The 18052-nt window shown below is 33.5% G+C and overlaps 4 protein-coding genes across 5 annotated transcripts in view; all 4 read right to left on the bottom strand.

Annotated features, from left to right (window-relative positions):
* LOC129802576 (transcription factor CP2-like protein 1) overlaps window positions 1-1827 on the bottom strand; it is a 78061-nt gene extending 76234 nt beyond the window's left edge. Inside the window, exons 1-2 of one of the 2 annotated variants that reach the window (XM_055848509.1) lie at window positions 1559-1827; window positions 1313-1497 (exon numbers count right to left, since the gene is read on the bottom strand). In XM_055848509.1, the coding sequence (XP_055704484.1) occupies window positions 1313-1429 (117 nt within the window). In that variant the 5' untranslated portion in view covers window positions 1430-1497; window positions 1559-1827. Of the gene's footprint in view, window positions 1-1312 lie in introns of both variants that reach the window. The other variant, XM_055848510.1, reaches the window with a different exon arrangement.
* Window positions 1-18052, bottom strand: part of LOC129802577 (protein yellow-like) — a 325562-nt gene that overhangs the window by 122213 nt on the left and 185297 nt on the right. The gene's annotated exons all lie outside the window — the stretch shown is intronic.
* Window positions 1888-2052, bottom strand: LOC129802585 (uncharacterized). Its single transcript, XM_055848523.1, has one exon. It carries the CDS (start codon window positions 2050-2052, stop codon window positions 1900-1902), a length of 153 nt encoding a protein of 50 aa, XP_055704498.1. The 3' UTR covers window positions 1888-1899.
* LOC129801093 (probable inactive tRNA-specific adenosine deaminase-like protein 3) lies at window positions 10925-11875 on the bottom strand. Its single transcript, XM_055845853.1, has one exon. It carries the CDS (start codon window positions 11873-11875, stop codon window positions 10925-10927), a length of 951 nt encoding a protein of 316 aa, XP_055701828.1.

The following is an 18052-nucleotide window of genomic DNA, read 5'->3' on the forward strand; positions in this document are numbered from 1 at the left end:
GAATTTTTCGAACATCAACATTTTTTTTGTAAATACAGTGCTATTTAGGGTGGAGTAACCACTTATCGCCACTTTTAGGAAAAAGTGAAAGTAACTGTACTATAACTTTTGACCCCTTATAATCAGACAACTCAAATTTGACACAAGGTTACTTAGATATATTGGCTGTAGATTCGTCAAAACAAAAGTCTAACAATTTAACGCGGGAGTACCTAAAAAACTTATTTTTATTAACAATGCAAAAATAACCACTTCTTCGCCACTTTTTACCACTTTCCGCCAGTTTTGTAACCACTTCTCGTCACCCACTTGGAAAGGTTCAAACTCGATTATTTTGGGCAATATTATGCAAAGAATACATTTAGCATTTCTTTTTCCCCATGATCACCTTATTATTACTGACATCAAATGATTTTTCTTCACTTTTATTTAGGAAATCAAATCATTAGACTATTGCAGAAAGTAAACAATGCAGATTTGTGAAGTTAGCGTCGTCGCCTATTGAAAAGCAATGGCGACAGGTGGTGAATTAATTTTAATATATTACCACTTTCCGCCATGGATCATTTTTACATAAAAATAATATAAAATGAAACATTAATGGACTAAATATAAATTGTGTGTATTCGTCGAATGTAATTCAATGTTCAATAGACAAATTATTTATTCAAAATCGGAAATTTTGTTCGATAAAAGTTTCATGACACTTACTATATTTGGTAAGAAATATTGGATTCAATGCACTTGCTTAAAATATTCCTCTAAAAAATGCTTATACGCTTAAATTCAAAACAAAAAATTAGTGTTTTTCGACTCTATAAGTAACAGCAGTAGAGATAAAAATATTTTTACCGTTAATTTATTTCACAAATAATGGATAAATGCGATTTCAATATAAATTGCGAAAAGTGGGGCACTGGCGAGAAGTGGTGATTCCACCCTACCTTTTACCTTCATACAACAAAATTCCAGTAATTATACGACTGTATTTTTGTCTTTAAAAATTATTAAAATATAGATACGACAAAGGTATATTACATTAAAAGGGTTACCTACATGGGCCATACTTCTGAGTCTGATACCCTGACAGCATAAAATGTAAGAAGAAGAAGAAGACTCAAATGACGTTTTTTATGACAATGTTCGAAGCCAGGGAATGTTCGAAGCCTGAAAACCTTCCTCTAAAAATTTTTCAAATTTTCTATGCTTTCATGAAATATTTTGAATAATTAAAGCAAAAATGTATATTGAAAACAAGAAACGTTGAAATGTTAATAATTATTTACTGAAATTATTGTATTTTTCTACTTACATCAAATGCTGGGTTTTCCATTTGTTCCACAGGTGGACAATCAAATCCCTGGAGGATTCGAATTGGGTCCAAGATATTGAAAAAATCAAAATATGTGGATGCCACCGAAACAGCCATTCGGGGTTTCGAAAGCACCAGCCGCTGATTAATTCCTCCGCCAGCCCCTCAAACTTTCACATTCACCCCTTGATTTAATTTCAGCAATTAATTCTACCTTTCTATCACTTTTTATCTAATCAAACTTACAACAAAAATATGGATAAGATATAGAGCTGAGGTATCGCTAAGACACTTTTTTTATTTTTTTCTTCTTGTAAAAATTTTCGTTATCTCTTTGCGTTTTATAAAAGTGCACTTGATTTTACAACTAGGGATAGTTTAAAAGGTGGTGTTCTCGTGTTTGATTAATATATTTTGCACTACTTTTTTTTCTATCAAAAAAGCTCACTTTTTAGTTGGTTCTTTTGCTATTTTCTAAACACCAAAAAAGATTTTGTCGTCTTTTGCACAGAGTTTTCAAACTTTTCAGTTGGTCAAAAAAGTGTCCAAGAAAGTCCTGTCCAGATTTTTAACTCTGGCGGAGGTAGTTAAAATAGAACAAAGAAGGAATTGTACAATTTCTTAATTCCTGTTGTTTCTCGTTGTCTGTGACTCTGCAGTAGAACGTTCTCAATTTTCAACAGCATTTTGTTGAACATAAAAACAATAAATTCTGCTCCACTTGTTATCACTTTATCCATTTACTGTCAAATACTTTCTGTTGGGAGAATTTGCGCGCAAGACTCTCAAAGAAAAGGCTTCTTTTTCACTTTTTTTGTGGGCTTTTGTCCTTTAGCCACTTGCTAAAAGGACTAAATAAACCTGTTGCCAGGAACTGATTCAATTGAATCTGCGTAAATTAAAATGAAAATCATTCAAAGGCTTTTTTTCTTCACCTTCGACACTCTTAGAATTTTTTGTTATCTTTCTAGAAGAAATATTGATTGTCCAATTTTTTTTAATCTTCTTTTTTTTTAAGTATCAAAGTCTTCACTATATCACCACAATTTACGATCACTTTTAACCACTCAAACTAAACTGGAAAGCTGTCCACTTCAATTTAAATTTTCTCTCTCTCTCTCTCTCTCTTGGCTTCAAGAGAAGCGCTTGGAGTTGAACTTCTTCGGGCGGATGTCCAATAACAACTGGCGAGAAATCACTTTCAGTCGTCACAAGTATCCACCAGAGTTGGAATTCATCGCGCAACAAGAGCCCAGAGCTTCAGCTCTGCGTCACATTCCATCAGGCGAATCGGTCTCTTCATTTAATTGATTTGTTTATTGAAATGTTATTGTGGCAGCAATCAAACGGCTTGTTTGCTGCCACGCCAATACTCCCCAAGAAGACCCCCCTTCTTCAAATAATTATCATCCTCTTTACCAGCATCTTGCATTTGGACCCCTTCTCCCCCCACCTTAACACTTAAAATAAAGTCCAAAAAGACAACCCGACAATAAAAAAAACCAACCCTTAACTAACTCTGTTGCCCTCACAACGCACCAAACTGAAATGATAGGACAAAATAAATGCAATTAAATTATATTGGAATATTTTTCATCTTCCCATAATTCCAACACAATGGAGGAAACTTCTCTCTGTTTGCCAAAGAAAAATAACACAACGAAAAGCTCCAACTGTATTAACACACTCAAAAACTGAGGAAATGATATTTAAGGTTTCTCCTGAAAAAAAAGTGAAGCAGACTTTGCAAAGTGCTCGCACTTGAGACTGCAACGCAATCATCCTGAAATTACCGTAAATGCGGGTGTCTTTGTCCTCCGTGGATGACTTTGACGCCATCCTGTTCGTAAGCTTTTCTTTGCTTCTAGAACTTAACTCATTCCTTTCCATGGTATTATACATCATACGCAAACTGAGTGATTTTAGATGATTTATTCCTGGGCAACTGATACTCGAATTGCTGTCGGGAATGGATTTTTAGTAACTTTAGTTCTTCAATTACTTGGGAAAAATAATCCGACAGAGATGAAAATACATTTTGTTATTGTTATCTTGCTTCGCGGAAGGTCATACAAAATTTTTGCTCAAAATGGCAGACGGAAAATGCGACATCCCGTCGAATTTATTAAAATTGGCCTTTTTCCTCTTTCCTGATTTGAATTATGGTTGCCAATTTGTTTTCTTGGATAGTTACTCTATATAAAGCAATAGAGTTTGTAGTGAATTAATGCACAGAATTTAAATTCAGTGACAATTAAAACGTGTGTTTGACAGAGGCTCCTCGCGCTCCCATAATAGGTAAAATTTTTTTTTCAAAAAATTCATCTATTAATCTGTAGGAAACTAATCCCACGATATGAACATTCTATTTTAAGTATTTTTGGTACATTGACTGAATGGGTTAAAGATGGTCTTTACCGATCTGATCTACCATGTCTAATCGGTTAGAACCATTTTTAAACATTAGAATTAAGGAAAAGCTTACGAATAGTAGGGGGTCAAATTCACCTACGGAGGACAATCACCCGCATCTACGGTAATAGTAATTATAATAATAATGCAGAGTAGACAAAACAACCCGTAGACGGAGGAGTACTACAGGATACGATTTGAGAACCTTTAATGCCTTTAATACAAAAGGAGCCTAGAGATCTATAGGGGACTCAAACCCAGTACACTTGCATTATATTGTACGATCTTCAGCCTTATGGCTTAAATCCCCAGGAAAGATTTTTCAGGATTTTTTTTGGCTAGGATATTGTATTAAAGGCAAATGATGCATTAGATTTTGAAAACTCAATAAAATTCCTCGTTATTTAGATATTTGAAACGTCCAGGAACTGGACTAAAACTCCAGTCTGATGCCGGCATTATGGGTTCTTTCGTGATCAAAATATGATCAATAAAAATTAAATTTCCTCAATTTATAGTAAAATTAAATAAATTACAACTAAATAACTGTTTTAGAGGTTTTAGAAATAATTTCTGAATAATACGGAATGTACGGAATAATTTGAGGGATATTACCAAAATGTAGTGGACCTCAATGACTCGCTCAATAACGACCTAGATCTTGAGACTTTTAAACACAAAAAAAGAGTAAGACCAGAATCACATTGACAGTAAAATGCTCAACATCACCGTCAAAGCCACACCCTATTTAGTTAATTTACGCATTTTCATTCCAATTCTTACACAAATTCTTAATTACCGTATATTACCTTATCTCAAACTCAGTGGCACTAGGTAAAAATATAAGAAAATTGAAGAAATAGAACGAAAATGCGATAAACGGCGAGCAAAAAAATTGTACGAGAAATTATTCGTACAGTGTTTTTTTTTGTTTATCGTTTATCGTATTTTTGTTTGATTTCTTAAATTTTTTATATTATTTTAACCTAGTGTCACTGAGTATGAAATAAGGTAATGCGGTAAATTAACGCGTAAATTAACAAAATACGATGAGCATTTTACTGTTAATGTGATTCTGCGCTAAAACTGAAAATCAGCCGATTCAACACAAATATATATCAGCTGTAAAACCTAGAAGCGATAGGGATAACCGAAGGAAGATTTTGATCTAGGCATGGGCTTTTCCTTTTAACCCTTTAAGGACGAGGGACACCGTCTCAAAAAATATTTTTTTACGGCCTTCTAAAGTTATGTTTTTCTCGAAGAAGTGAGTAAAAGTGGTTTTAAACCCCAATGTCTGACTCTCTCGTCCTAAATCCTTTAAGGACGAATGGGACACCAGTGTCCCAAAAATAAAACCCTATTTTCGGATTATTAGAGGACAAAATAACTTTCTATAGTCAAAAGCATTGTTTTTGTTTTTGGGACACCTGTCTTACTCATCCTTAAAGACGTAAAGAGTTAAGCTATCGAATAGTTTTGTGATGGAGCAAGAGAATTAAAGAATTAGATAATATAAAAATAAAAATTAAAAAGAGATTTTTAAACATCCCAACCCTCTGCCTTCCTTGCACGTTCACATTCTCTTTACATGCCTTGCAGTGTTATATAGTAATTAACTTCGATTCCTTTAAATAGTTTCGGTGAAGTAATTTTGTCTAAAAGATCGAGAGGTTATGTTTAAAGTAAAGTTCTGTTCGAAAAGATCTCACAAAAACGAATGTTTTAACAAAAGTTCAATTGATAAAGAATGATCCTTTGTTTAATTCTCCTTCGAAGATGATTGAATTACCACTGGGCCCAAAAATATTTTCCTGACCTTCGGTTTTTATCATGTAGTAAGGGTTGAAGAAAATTAATTGAAATAATTCTAATGACAATTTATATTTTATGGTAAAAGTAAATTTAATGTTAACAATTGCTTTCCGGAATTTCGATTCGAAATAATTACTAAGATTTTGAAATTTTGAGTATTTACCACTCTGTGACATTTTTAACTTTCCAACTTACATAGATGTCTTTCGAAACTATTAAGGACTTCTTCGATGATTGCCAGTGAAAGGTGTCATCTTAAGAGAAAAAAAAACACTTTTTTAAGTCTTGCTCAGAGCTTTCGGTCCCGATGTAGGCCATCTTCAGTGGCTGAATTTTTAGGCAAGACTTAAAAAAGTGTTTTCCTCTTGGGGTGACACCAGTGACACCCCCCTATGGCAATCCCCCCTTCACTGGCAATCACTGGAGAAGTCCCTGATAAAATCATTACGACAGTCTTATTATAAAAGTCTCTCGAAACGTTCCTATAATGTGACAAAGGATAAGAGGAACTCACTGTTATGTCCTAGATACATTAATGACTTTCGCCGAAAAACGGCTCAGCGTAATTATTATAATCAAAATAATGATCAGATGACATTTCTATCAGTTTTTGACTAATCTGTCTCTCGGGTTAAGCCGAGAAAAATCTTAGTTACTAACGTTAATCAGTCTCAGCTCAACTCGTAAATGGGTCTAGACAATTAAGGTTTTAACTAATACAACCAGTTCTATGCAATATTTTTAGCATTATCGGTAAGACCTAAATAGTAGGCACTAATTAAGGAGTTTAACCTAACCTCTATTTACAATTTCACCCTTTGAAAAAGCAAAACCCTGAATTATTGTTTGTGACCTTTATTTCAAATTTAAAATTCTTGAGAATTGTTTTTTTTTTAAGTCTAGGGTTTAGGTAACGGCTAAATCGATAAAAATTATGAAACATTTTGCAAGAAATCATCAGATTTCCGAAATTCCATCAATGTGCTCCCAAGTTATAAAGAATACAAATTCCAAGACAATATTGATAAGATGAATTGTACATATCGCTTTCTCTATGGAGATCGAGCAATAAAAGAAACATACATGGAAACTAACGAACTTACAAAATGAAAGTGACGTACACAGGGGACAGATATCTTCACATCAAATGAGACACTCCTATTCACAATCAAGCTCTCCTTGTTAGTATCAATTAAAAAGACATTTTATTCTTTTGTTATACCATATTGTCGAAAAAATGCGCGAAAAGTTTTATTTGAAAATTTATCACCATTAATTTATACAAGTGGATGGCAATTGAATGCCTTCTGTTTCATTGTCAATTTTTATATATTTTCCCGAGAACCATATATTTATTGCCTACATAGGACTTGAAAGTTAATCAGAGGAAAATATTTTCTCAACTGGGGAGAATTCTTGATCATGCGATGCGCATGCCATTGAAAGATGCTCCATTTTGTCCTTCACAGAGACACACTTTTTTTTACCGCAAAACTGACATAATTTTAAGCGATTTTGGAATGGAAACTTTTTCCACAACTGTCGAATTGTTTTTTCATAAATTGTATATCTTTAATTGAAAGAGAAACATTAGTATTTTCGCAGGAAAATTCTGTAGAACTTTTTTTCAGAAATTGAGAACTAACACACTAGCTTGAGAGTTCCGTAAAATCTTGAGTCGACCGGTGGTCAATATTTGAATGTTTTAATGGTGAATTTCTATAAAACTGTCACTGATTCGTATTTATTTATGGAATAATTGATCTATTATGCCCAGCGCACAATAACTTTTGTTTGTAAATATGTTTTCAAAATTTTCTGTAAGAGTGAGCGAGATGACTAGATCTATGTTTCATTCACTCTCATAGAAAAGTCAAAAACATGTTTACAAAATAAGTTATTGTGCGTTGGACATTAATGTTAGATCATACGCCAAATATTAGTGCAAATATAAATAAATTAAATAAATAACTCTACCGATCGAATTAAGGAACCGGTCGACTTAAGGGCACTTTACCTTTTACCTTCTATTTGTCAAATAATCTTAAACGAGAAAATACTATACTGAAAATTACATTTAGCTAAGATTTTTACAATCCCATTTAATCTCAATGAACTCCCCTGCTTCGTAACCTAAAAATTTAGGAGATATCTAAATAAATAGGAATTCTAAATAATTCGATAAAAGTTCATTTCTCTTAAGATGAATCTTGTTAAATAGAAAATACTGTACGTTAATTATGTCAATTAAAGCATGGGAAGCAATTTGTGATGTTTATTATAATTGCTCCATCATTTAATAGAACAATCAATAAAAATGTTGTGTTGGATACTTAGCTTTATCGATTTTTTTTAAAAATTCACAGAATAAATTATTAATGGCTAATCAGTGGCTCTCTTGGCACATGCAACAAGTTTCAACAATTTTATTCTTGGCATTTTTCCTAATGAAACTTTTATTATGTAAAATTATCTAGCAAATTTTACCTTTATTGCAATGATTGGAATGGAGAACAACAATTTAATGCAAGGGAGAAAAATGAAGTGTTAACGTCAAGGGCAACAAAGGGGCTTTCGAATAGGAAAAAGTGCCCATGCTTTGCACGGTCCCAAGCTTTACAATGTCTAAATTTTTTCTATGTTTCTGAATAAATACACAGTAAAAAAAATTTACAAGGATAATCGTTGGTTTGCTTTTTTCTATGATTATTCTTGTAAAGTTACACAAATTATGTATTTCAGCAAAACGTGTAATCTGAAAATGTGTAATTTAAATTTTATGTTATTGTAAATCGTGTAATCAACTGGGAATGATTACACAGTTGTGTATATTTTCTTACATATTTCGTGTAAAATTACACAGTTTTCAAATAAAAAGTGTACAAATTACACAGTTTTCAGACAAAATATGTACAAATTACACAAATGTGTATTAGTACACACGATTACATGTTTAATGTAAAATTTACAATGAAAATCATGGTAAAGCAGCCAAAAATATTTTACTGTATACGAATCCACAATATATTTTAAAAAACAAGACACTTGCCCTTAGTTTTTAAAATATAGAAGAGATGAGCCACATTTATTGAAAAACATAGGAAAAATTTAGTCATTGTAAAGCTTGGGACCGTGTAAAGCATGGGCACTTTTCCCTATTCGAAAGCCCTCTTATAAGTTGCACTTGACGTTAACACTTCATTTTTCTCTTCATAAATTAATACCTATCTCAAATGATATTTTTTTGGGATTCCTCGAAATCGCTTCGTGCGATTTTTTCCATTTTTGGATATATCTTAGAGAGGTTACCAAAGTGGACACTTCGTCTTTATTCGAAAATGACGCAGAATCATTCCTAATAAAGGGTTTTTTCAAGGTCAAAAGTTAAAAAGGCTCTAGAGAGCGTATTTCCTGACCAAATGATATCATGATTTGGCTCGTTGGAAAGGTCTTGGAATTCTTGATAAACCTGGACCGATTCCAATCGATTATGAACTGGTATTAAACCGGTTAGGGTACTCAATGGGTCAAGTGGCAGAGTACTCGCTCTATGATGCAAGTGTCCCGGGTTCAAATCCCCTTTAGGTCACCAGGAATTTTTCTGGCGTTAAAGGTGTTCGGAGTTCGGATTGCATCCAGTGAGCTTCACTGCACTAGATTCCACGGACATGCACTGAAAAAACCACATAGGAGCCGTTTCCATAACCTGGGAATATACGGCACCCAAATTTGTTTCCCAAATTGTAAAGGTATTTCTATGTTTTACAGGAAAATAGCCAATAATTTTAGTAACTATTGTAATGTGAGATGTAATAATTTTTGTTTTATATGATAATGTATACTATATTGCAATGGACTTATCACAATATGAAAGGCAATCGGAACTATAATGAAGCTCTAATTATTCTCAGTAAATTCAAACTTTTTTTTTCATAATTTTGCTATATTACATTGTAATTAATCAAGTATCACATGGTAATATTTCTTGATGAACTGTAATAATTACAATTGGTATAGGAATTGAATATTTCTCAATATTAAATGGAAGAAATTTCTATGGCATATTGGATTGTATCCATTGAATTCATGTAATTTTATAAAACTTCCCATCAATATTGGGCTATTTCCTATACAAAATAGTGGCATTTTAAATTATAGTCAACATTACTATAATAATTAGAAACATTTCTACAATTATGGTGCATATTCCTATACGTATAGGAATTGGCGATACAAGAATCATTAATTCATCATTATGGTTCACCTTATGGGAATCAGTCCTATATACAGTTTTTTCAGTGTGGGACTGACAACTTCATCCCGTACAAGAAAAAAATAATAATGCATGTCTAGAAATTCCCTTGTGGGAAGGCCTAGTTCCTTCATGGAATGTTGTTCCAGCATTATATTATTATTATTATTGAACCGGTTAATAACCGATATTTAATTTTTATTCGAAATTCAATTATATTACTTATAAAACTATTTTGTGGGATCTTTTGAGTGATTTATGAATCGGTTCAAATCGGTTGAGAACCGGTAAACTATAAATGATGCGAAAGTACTTTTGAGGTAAGGTAAAGCGCGCTACCTTCGCATGACTCAAACTTTGAACAATTTCTTTTTTCAATATGTTTTTAACGAATTTAATCGATGATAACCGTGGATTAAATCCATTTAAGAACATAGGAAAAAAACGAATTATCCGAAGCTTGAGTCGTCCGAAGTTAGCGCGCTTTCTTCTATAGTGCCTAAGAGCCTTTACACACCAGAAGATTAGCCGAGAGACGGCTTAGCGTAATTATTTTGGAAATAACGGTCAAGTACCAGTCCGTTCGCTGTGCAAAAAAGAATGAAGAAAATTAGCTCCTAGCAAAATTCAAAACTGATGCATAAGAAAATAGAGGAATTAGTGACAAAAATCCTAAAGAAAAGACCAACCAATAACCACTGAGGAAGACACGATAAGTGTCGAAAGCTCTGGTAAAATTGTGTGTTTGGTTCATAGGATTTGATCAACAAATTTCGACGCTCACCGGAAGGACAGATTGTCCTGTAAAACCTAGCTCAGTTAAACTTTATTTCCATCATGTTCCACTAAGTCGCCTCTCGGCTTAAGTCGTAAGTGTGTCTAGGGCATAAGTTCCGAATGAGAGCACTTCGCAAAGCATGGGACGGTTTGCCATCCCTTTCTTAATTCAAACCCTTCAAACCAGTAAAAAAAATATTAAAAAATATTCTTTTATTAATATGATCAATACATGTCAGTTTTTCATTTTCAAAGAAAAATTGAAAAAATACAAAAATGCACTAAAACGAGTTTTTTCTGCCAGGAATTTTATGCAAATATTTGTTCCACTTCTGCATGAAACATTCTGATGGTCATCAGTCAATTCTGAACACTTGGTAATGATGATTTAGCTCCTTGACTGTGTGCAGTTGAACTATGCTCATGAGGGCACCAGTCTCTGGCGACTGTCGCTGGAAGAACACCCTGCGGACTCGACTGTGAACCAGAGCCATTGAGCACATAAGGCAGGGTTCTTCCAGCAAATACACATCGTATCCTGTGCAGAGGTACGGTCCGTATTTATCCAGATTCCCGCAACTTCCACCATCGCATGACAATCCCTTAAGTCCCTCACGTATACTCTCAAGAACTTGGGATACATCCTCAGTTTCCCAGGCCCCACCCTCCTGACTCCTAGCCACATTGTCAACAGCGACCATGGCAGAGTGCTGTAGAGGGTGCATGTCGACTTGTGACCAAGCCACAGTGACAATTTTTGAGTCTCTGGGATCAACAACAATCGTAGGATTTTTGTGCTTATCGCTCAACTTCAGACACATCTCCATGATGCTGATATGAAAGTTGATTTGTTGACTACTAAAGATTTGATTGTTGTAGAGAGACTCAAGATACTTATCAGGATGAAATTTACATGGCCAACATTTAGATGCCATCTCAAACTGCCACCGAAGTACTGGAGCATTTTTTGGCACATTTTCTTGTCTTATCTCACTCAATTTTTCCACCAAAGTCCCACTTAATCCCTTCTCCTCGAGATAAGCCCCAACATTCACCTCATCCGTGAATTCTGGGAATCCATCAGTACTGCTCAAAATCACATCGCATCCACGTATCCTTTTTAAATGAGCAAATTCTGGCACCGGAAGTACTCTACTGATTTCCTGCATGCACTGAGCCAAATCTTTCTTTTCCCTAACAGTGGCTACAACAGCCCTGACACTTTTTGGCTCCTCACTGAGAGAACCATCCAAAATACTTGAGACTTTCCAATTGGGCCTCATCTTCTTCATTTGTGGCTCAGTCATTTGCACTCTCTCGCCACACTTCATGGCTCTGCAAGAAAGAATTCCTTGTCACTGTCATCAAAATGACCTCGCGCTGGAATGTTTGTGCTTTTTTTCTGGTCTCTTCTTCATCAATACTCAATGGGAGGGAATATATATATATATAGCAGACCGCAAGAAAAAGAAGGAAGTTTCACACAGAAATATATTTTTTATTGATCGGCCATACAGTCATGTGCCAAGAATATTAGCACCGTACAATGATCAAACTTATGAAAGATTTTTAAATAATTTATTTAAATTGTGTAATATTATTCAGGAATATTCCTTATTTTCTTCAAATCGCTCCTTGGAAATTACAAGGGGCCAACTCAATCTGAGCCATTTTTCAGGAAACAGCATGAAAGATTCAACTTTGTATAAATAATTATCTCAATTAAGTATGTTAATAAAAACAATTTAATTCTTTTCTATTTGTATGAGCATTATCATAAACATCGAAACATACATATTTTTACCTTTCAAAATATGTTTTTTTATGAGTTAGCTCTTTGTCATTCTAAATGATGCGCAAATTTTCATGAAATTAGAATGACACGGGATCAACTTGCTTGAGTTAGTCCCTTGTTTCACAAAAATTTGAACGATAAATCTATTTTGTACCCCTTGACTTCAGACAAAACCGCACAAGCAATCATAAAGAATAAAATTTTGAAAAACTTTTCTAATAACGAAATTTATTGACTCTTATCATCTAAAATTTTATTAAATTCTCTGTCTGAGTACATTAAAACCTCAAAATCGCCAAAAAGTGAGTTGGCCCGGCCCCTTGTAATTTCCAAGGAGCGAAATAGAAACCGTATCAAACTTTACTGTACTTGGAATTGATCGCATTGATTAAAGATCTGGAGAAAAGGGTATCTCCTCTTAAATCTTAAGTAACTCCAGCTCGGTTTTTATCCTAATTGCCTCCTAGAAATCCCTCAAACTTCTAATCAAATATTTCCTAAATTTTCTACTTACAGGTAATTCTTTTCATCTAACTTTTCAGAGATCATTTTTCCTCGTATTCGTCCTTCAGTATTCTTATCTCTAGTTTCTTTTCTAACTAAATTATATCTTTAAAGTACTTTTGCCTCTAAAGTACTTTGGAATAATTCACGGTTTACTGATTCATAACTGATTTAAATCGATTAATAAATTATACAAAAGGTCGCCCAAAATGTCTTAGGCGTAATAAAATTGATTTTCTGATAAAAATTACATATTGGTTATGAAACGGTTCATTACCGATTCAGAACCGATTGTAATCGGTTTAGTTTTATTGGGATTTCCAAGACCTTTCCAAGCAGCCCAAGCGTGATATCTTCGGATGAGAAATACGCTCTCTAGAGCATTTTTACCCTTTGAATTTGCAAAACCGTTATTATGCCCTAGACAGACTTACGACTTAAACCGAGAGACGACTTAGTGGAAAATGATGGAAATGTAGTTTAACCATTATTTCTAATAAAATTACACTAAGTCTGTCAAGGCCCTTAGAAGTGATTCTACGGGATTTTCGTATAAAGTTAAAATGACCGTCTGGATAATCCGTAAAACACATCAAAAAATGAAGAAAAAAATCGCACGACGCGTTTTCGAACAATCCCAAAAATTCATGGTTTTGGAAGGATAGGAGAGGGGTGGGGGTAATAAGGGCAATGTTAACGATCCTTGAGTCGACTTATGGAGGGGGGGGGGCTCCCAAAGGCCTCAAGTCGCTATCTCTTATCGTTTGACCTCTAAAAGTGGCGACAGCCGGACGGATCAGATGGACAAACAGCGTGACATCATTTCTCAGAAATTGTTTAAAACGCGAAGATTTGTTCATAAAAGTGATCTCCGGAAGTGGATGGTGGAAATTTTGAAGGGTGAAAAATAGAGGAATTATATAGAGGAAAGTATTCTCCCTTCGAACGTTCATGCCTTCGAATAATGTGGATTTTCTTTTACTTTTCCTAAGTATTCACATTTCTATTAAATATAATTAGTTAATTTATTATCAGTTATTGCTAAATATGTAATAATTATGTGTAGGAAAAGTGCCCATGTTTGATACCATTGGAAGCTTCGTAATGACTAAATTTTCTATGTTTCACAATATATATGTGATTCATCGAAACCATATTTTAAAAACTATGGGAAGGTGGCCAGTTTTTAAAATATATTGCGAAGTCACGTTTATTGTGAAACATGGGAAAAATTTAGTAATTACGAAGCTTCCAATGGTATCAAGCATGGGCACTTTTCCCCAAGTCTCTTATGAAAATAAAAGAAACTTCACATTATTCGAAGGCATAAACGTTCAAAGGGAGAGTACTTTCCCCTACATATAGTGCTCCCTCTGTGGAGTTCGAGCAGTAAAATCTCTTGATTTCTGCAAATTTATCATTTTTCAAATTTTGCGTCTTTTTCAGCAGAATTCCCTCTAAAAAATGACACTTCTGCGCTTCTATCCAGAAAATCCTCACCAATCTATCACAACACTAATCTATAAAGGCTATCCCTTAATTTTTATTTAAATTCTTATTTAGAATCAGCGACAATATATTAAAAAAAAACCCTAAAATTTTCTAAACAATTAAATTTGTATTAAAATTATAAAATATTTCAAGGATCTTGTAAAGGAGTTACAGTAGAACCCCGCTATAGGCCATCGCTCTATAGTCCACAATTTATCGACCGTTGATTTCAAAACACTGATTTTAAGTTAGGTTATGTTTTTTAGTACACGACATTCAATGTTGTCATAATTATTTTTGGCAAACGTTATTGAGTAGTTGTGATAATTGTGATTCATAATTAAGACAGCGAGGATAAGTACCACAATCGAAAAGAAAGTGGAAGCCGTCGAGCAATTTCAATACTAAAAGTCGTTGATAATTTTAAAAAATGACATGGACTATAGTGCGACCCAAAGTGTCAAATCTGGAACCAAATATGGACTATAGCGAGGCTCTACTGTATGTTATAAAGTGAAGTTATATCACGACATAACCTCAAACTAATAATAATAATGACACAAAGTTCCATAGAGGAACAAAGCCTTCTTATAAGCGATATTTTCGAGACATCAAATTATTATTTTTTCTTATACTAGGATAGAGTTGCCAGTCCTATGCCCCATGGAATCAAGTTCAGTGAGGCTCAGAGTTTTTATAAAAAATCTATTTCAAAGAAGTTTTCAAAATTACTTTACGATTTGGACGAAAGATAACAACAATGTATTTAATAATAATTTTCGATAGCATAAAACGTAGCAGCTGAATCAAACGAAATTAATAAAGACTTTTTTTCTTTTACTCGTTGCGGCAATCAGTCATAACATGAATTATTTGAAAGGAAAAATAAATTTATCAGATTTCAGTTTAAATCTAGTTGAAGTCCAAAAGTATTCTAAAAGTAGGGAGGAATCATCACTTAAAGACGTTATACACTTATGGACAACCTGCGAAAAATTTGATTTCTTACGTAAAACATATTTCGAAAAATAATAAAATTACTAATCACATCATAAACTGATAATTTTATGATTTCTCGAAATTTGTTTTAAGTAAGAACTTAAAATTTTTGCATGTTGCCCATAAGTCTATGAGGCTGTTTACACCGCCGCATTAGATTGGGTTTGAATTGTTCCAAAATCGGATTTGCGATCATTAAGTCTCAATCTAAGGCCGCAATCTAAACGGTTTCATTGAAGTCATTTAGACTGTCGCATTAGATTCAAACTGAATTGTCCGAAAATCCGATTTTTGGACAATTCATATTATATTTAGTAGCTCTGCTTCCCAAATAGAAGTCGATTGTTGTCAAAATGACGAAAAGTCAATGGAGAAATGTGTTCGTTGTGCATTGCTTTAGTTTTCTGCTTTTTTAGTCATTTATTCTAAATGTTGCAGCGTTTTTTTTTTTTGAGAATTATTCACATTTTTAATATCTTCTTTATAATTGAGAACTGTGATGAATGCCCAAAATAACTTTAATGGGTAAAAAAAAGAGGTGTTTACTGGTGCCCCAGAAAGTGTTTGATGGTACCCCGGGTGGTTGGAAAAAAATCGAAAAAAGGATGGTGTGGTGACACAATTTTCCTCTTTCTGGAAAATTGCATTGTTTTACATAAATCTTATATGCATTAATATGCAGCCTATACCCAAGGCTATAAAATGGGGTAAGCATTATTTTTCTAAAATTCACAGTTTTCTTGGGAAATTTAGTCAAAAGCGCATCTTTTAAAAGTGTTTGGTGGTACCCCAGTTTCCCCTATATAGCACTCTTGGTTAAGTTTCTGTAACTACTAAATAAGAGTTTAAAGGAGCTTAAAGGACTCAAGGGTTTCTATAGGAAATTAAATAAGAAAAGATTATTTAGTCTTGGTTCATATAAGGCAGCTATTTTGCTTCTAGGGTAAGCTCTCAATTTACATATTCTATTTCTAATTCTTCAATACTGAATGAAATCCTATTTTTGACACATGACTGTATTTCTTCTGCTCAGTAAATCTTCCCAAGACCACTCAATGCACAATTTCATTCACAGAATTAGTAGACTAATTTAGTTTTTATTCTCTTTATTATCACACCACTCACATGAGAAGAATAATTGCTCTTTTCGCGTCATTCAAATTGTGACATTTTCAGTATTATATGGTGTAAATTCCACGTAAACAATTTCTCGCCCAGCGGGATAAAAAAAAACATTTCCATTCCAAAAAAAGAAGTCAAGAGAGACGACATTATACTGATTAGAGGACAGAGAGGAAGATGGAAAAAAAATTCAGCACTGGTAACATTCAAATGGGTTCATCAAAATCAAATTAATTAGATATTTTTTGGGTCATTCTCTTGGTATTTTTGTTTTTGTTAGTCTATCTATATTGAAAAAAAAAAGAAAATAATCACCCAGAATGAAGTGAAGAGACCGAGACAGACATTATTTAAGGTTTTGCCCTCAGTATTGTTGATTATTTGTAAATTACTCAGATATTTTATACCACAAACATGTTAAAGATACATATGTACAAATGTTATTTACTTATATTCATATGTTTTATCACCCTCAGAGTCAATCTATATTATTCTTGTTTCTATTGGCCATCACATTAGGCCTCTATGCAATTAATGTTACTGAGAATGGAAAAAAATAGTATTTATTTCTTCATAATCTACCAAACACAAATGAAGAAAAATGCTCAAATACATAAAAATTGTAACTTGTTTAGCATAATTAGTTGATTTATTCAAACAGCATGTCACACAGGTTTTATTTTTCATTTAATATTAATGAATATGCAACGGGTTTCTCTCTGATTTATCTATTTTACTCTTCACCTGTAATAGTGTAATTTTTGTTCACCAACATCAGAAATTAATAAAAACGCACTAATATATGGGATAGATTTAGTGAATGTTACCTTTATGGGATAACCAAGAGATAGAGAACCACACAAGAACTTTTAAAGACCTTAAAATCAACATTCCAAGCTCAATCAACGGTTTCCAAGGGAATTACAAAGTCAAACAAGATGCATTGCTGAAGACATAACTTTGACCAAGTAAAACTTGAAGTTGTCAAAATTGTGAGGAAAAATCTGAGGATATATGTTTTGAAATACTTTGTAATGCTCATTTCTAAACCCTTTAAGGACGAAGGACAAAAAAATGGGGGTCAGAAAAATTACCTTTTTGAATTCTTAGAGCAAAACATTACTTCAGAAGGCCGTACGAAAACTCTTTTTTTAGGACATCGGTCCTTCAATCGTCCTTAAATGCTTTAGCATTCAAGTACTTGATTCCAAATAATAAGTGTTGCTATAACACATACATGTGTAAAAAAAGGCGTAGCAAAGCGTGTCAGGTTTTAAGAAGTTTACTTTCGCATTATTTATCTTTTACCGGTTCTCAATCGATATGAATCGATTCATAAAGCACTCAAAAGATCCGTCAAAATAGTTTTAAGAGTAGAATCGAAGGAACACCTCTCCGGCAGGGAACACTTTATTGCCAATTTCGTCAAAATATTGAAATTTATTTAAAAGATCTCATAAAATGCAAGTAATACGACGATTCCTAATAAATCTACCTTTTCCTATATGGATAGGTGTTCAAATTTCATATCCCAAATGATACATAATAGTTTGCTAATAGTTTAAGACACGAG

This window comes from Phlebotomus papatasi, chromosome 2, assembly GCF_024763615.1.
Source record: "Phlebotomus papatasi isolate M1 chromosome 2, Ppap_2.1, whole genome shotgun sequence".
Taxonomy (NCBI): Eukaryota; Metazoa; Arthropoda; class Insecta; order Diptera; family Psychodidae; genus Phlebotomus; species Phlebotomus papatasi.

Coding starts and splice junctions, on each gene's coding strand:
- LOC129802585 (XM_055848523.1), bottom strand. CDS start 2,052: ATGGATAAAGTGATAACAAGTGGAGCAGAATTTATTGTTTTTATGTTC.
- LOC129801093 (XM_055845853.1), bottom strand. CDS start 11,875: ATGACTGAGCCACAAATGAAGAAGATGAGGCCCAATTGGAAAGTCTCA.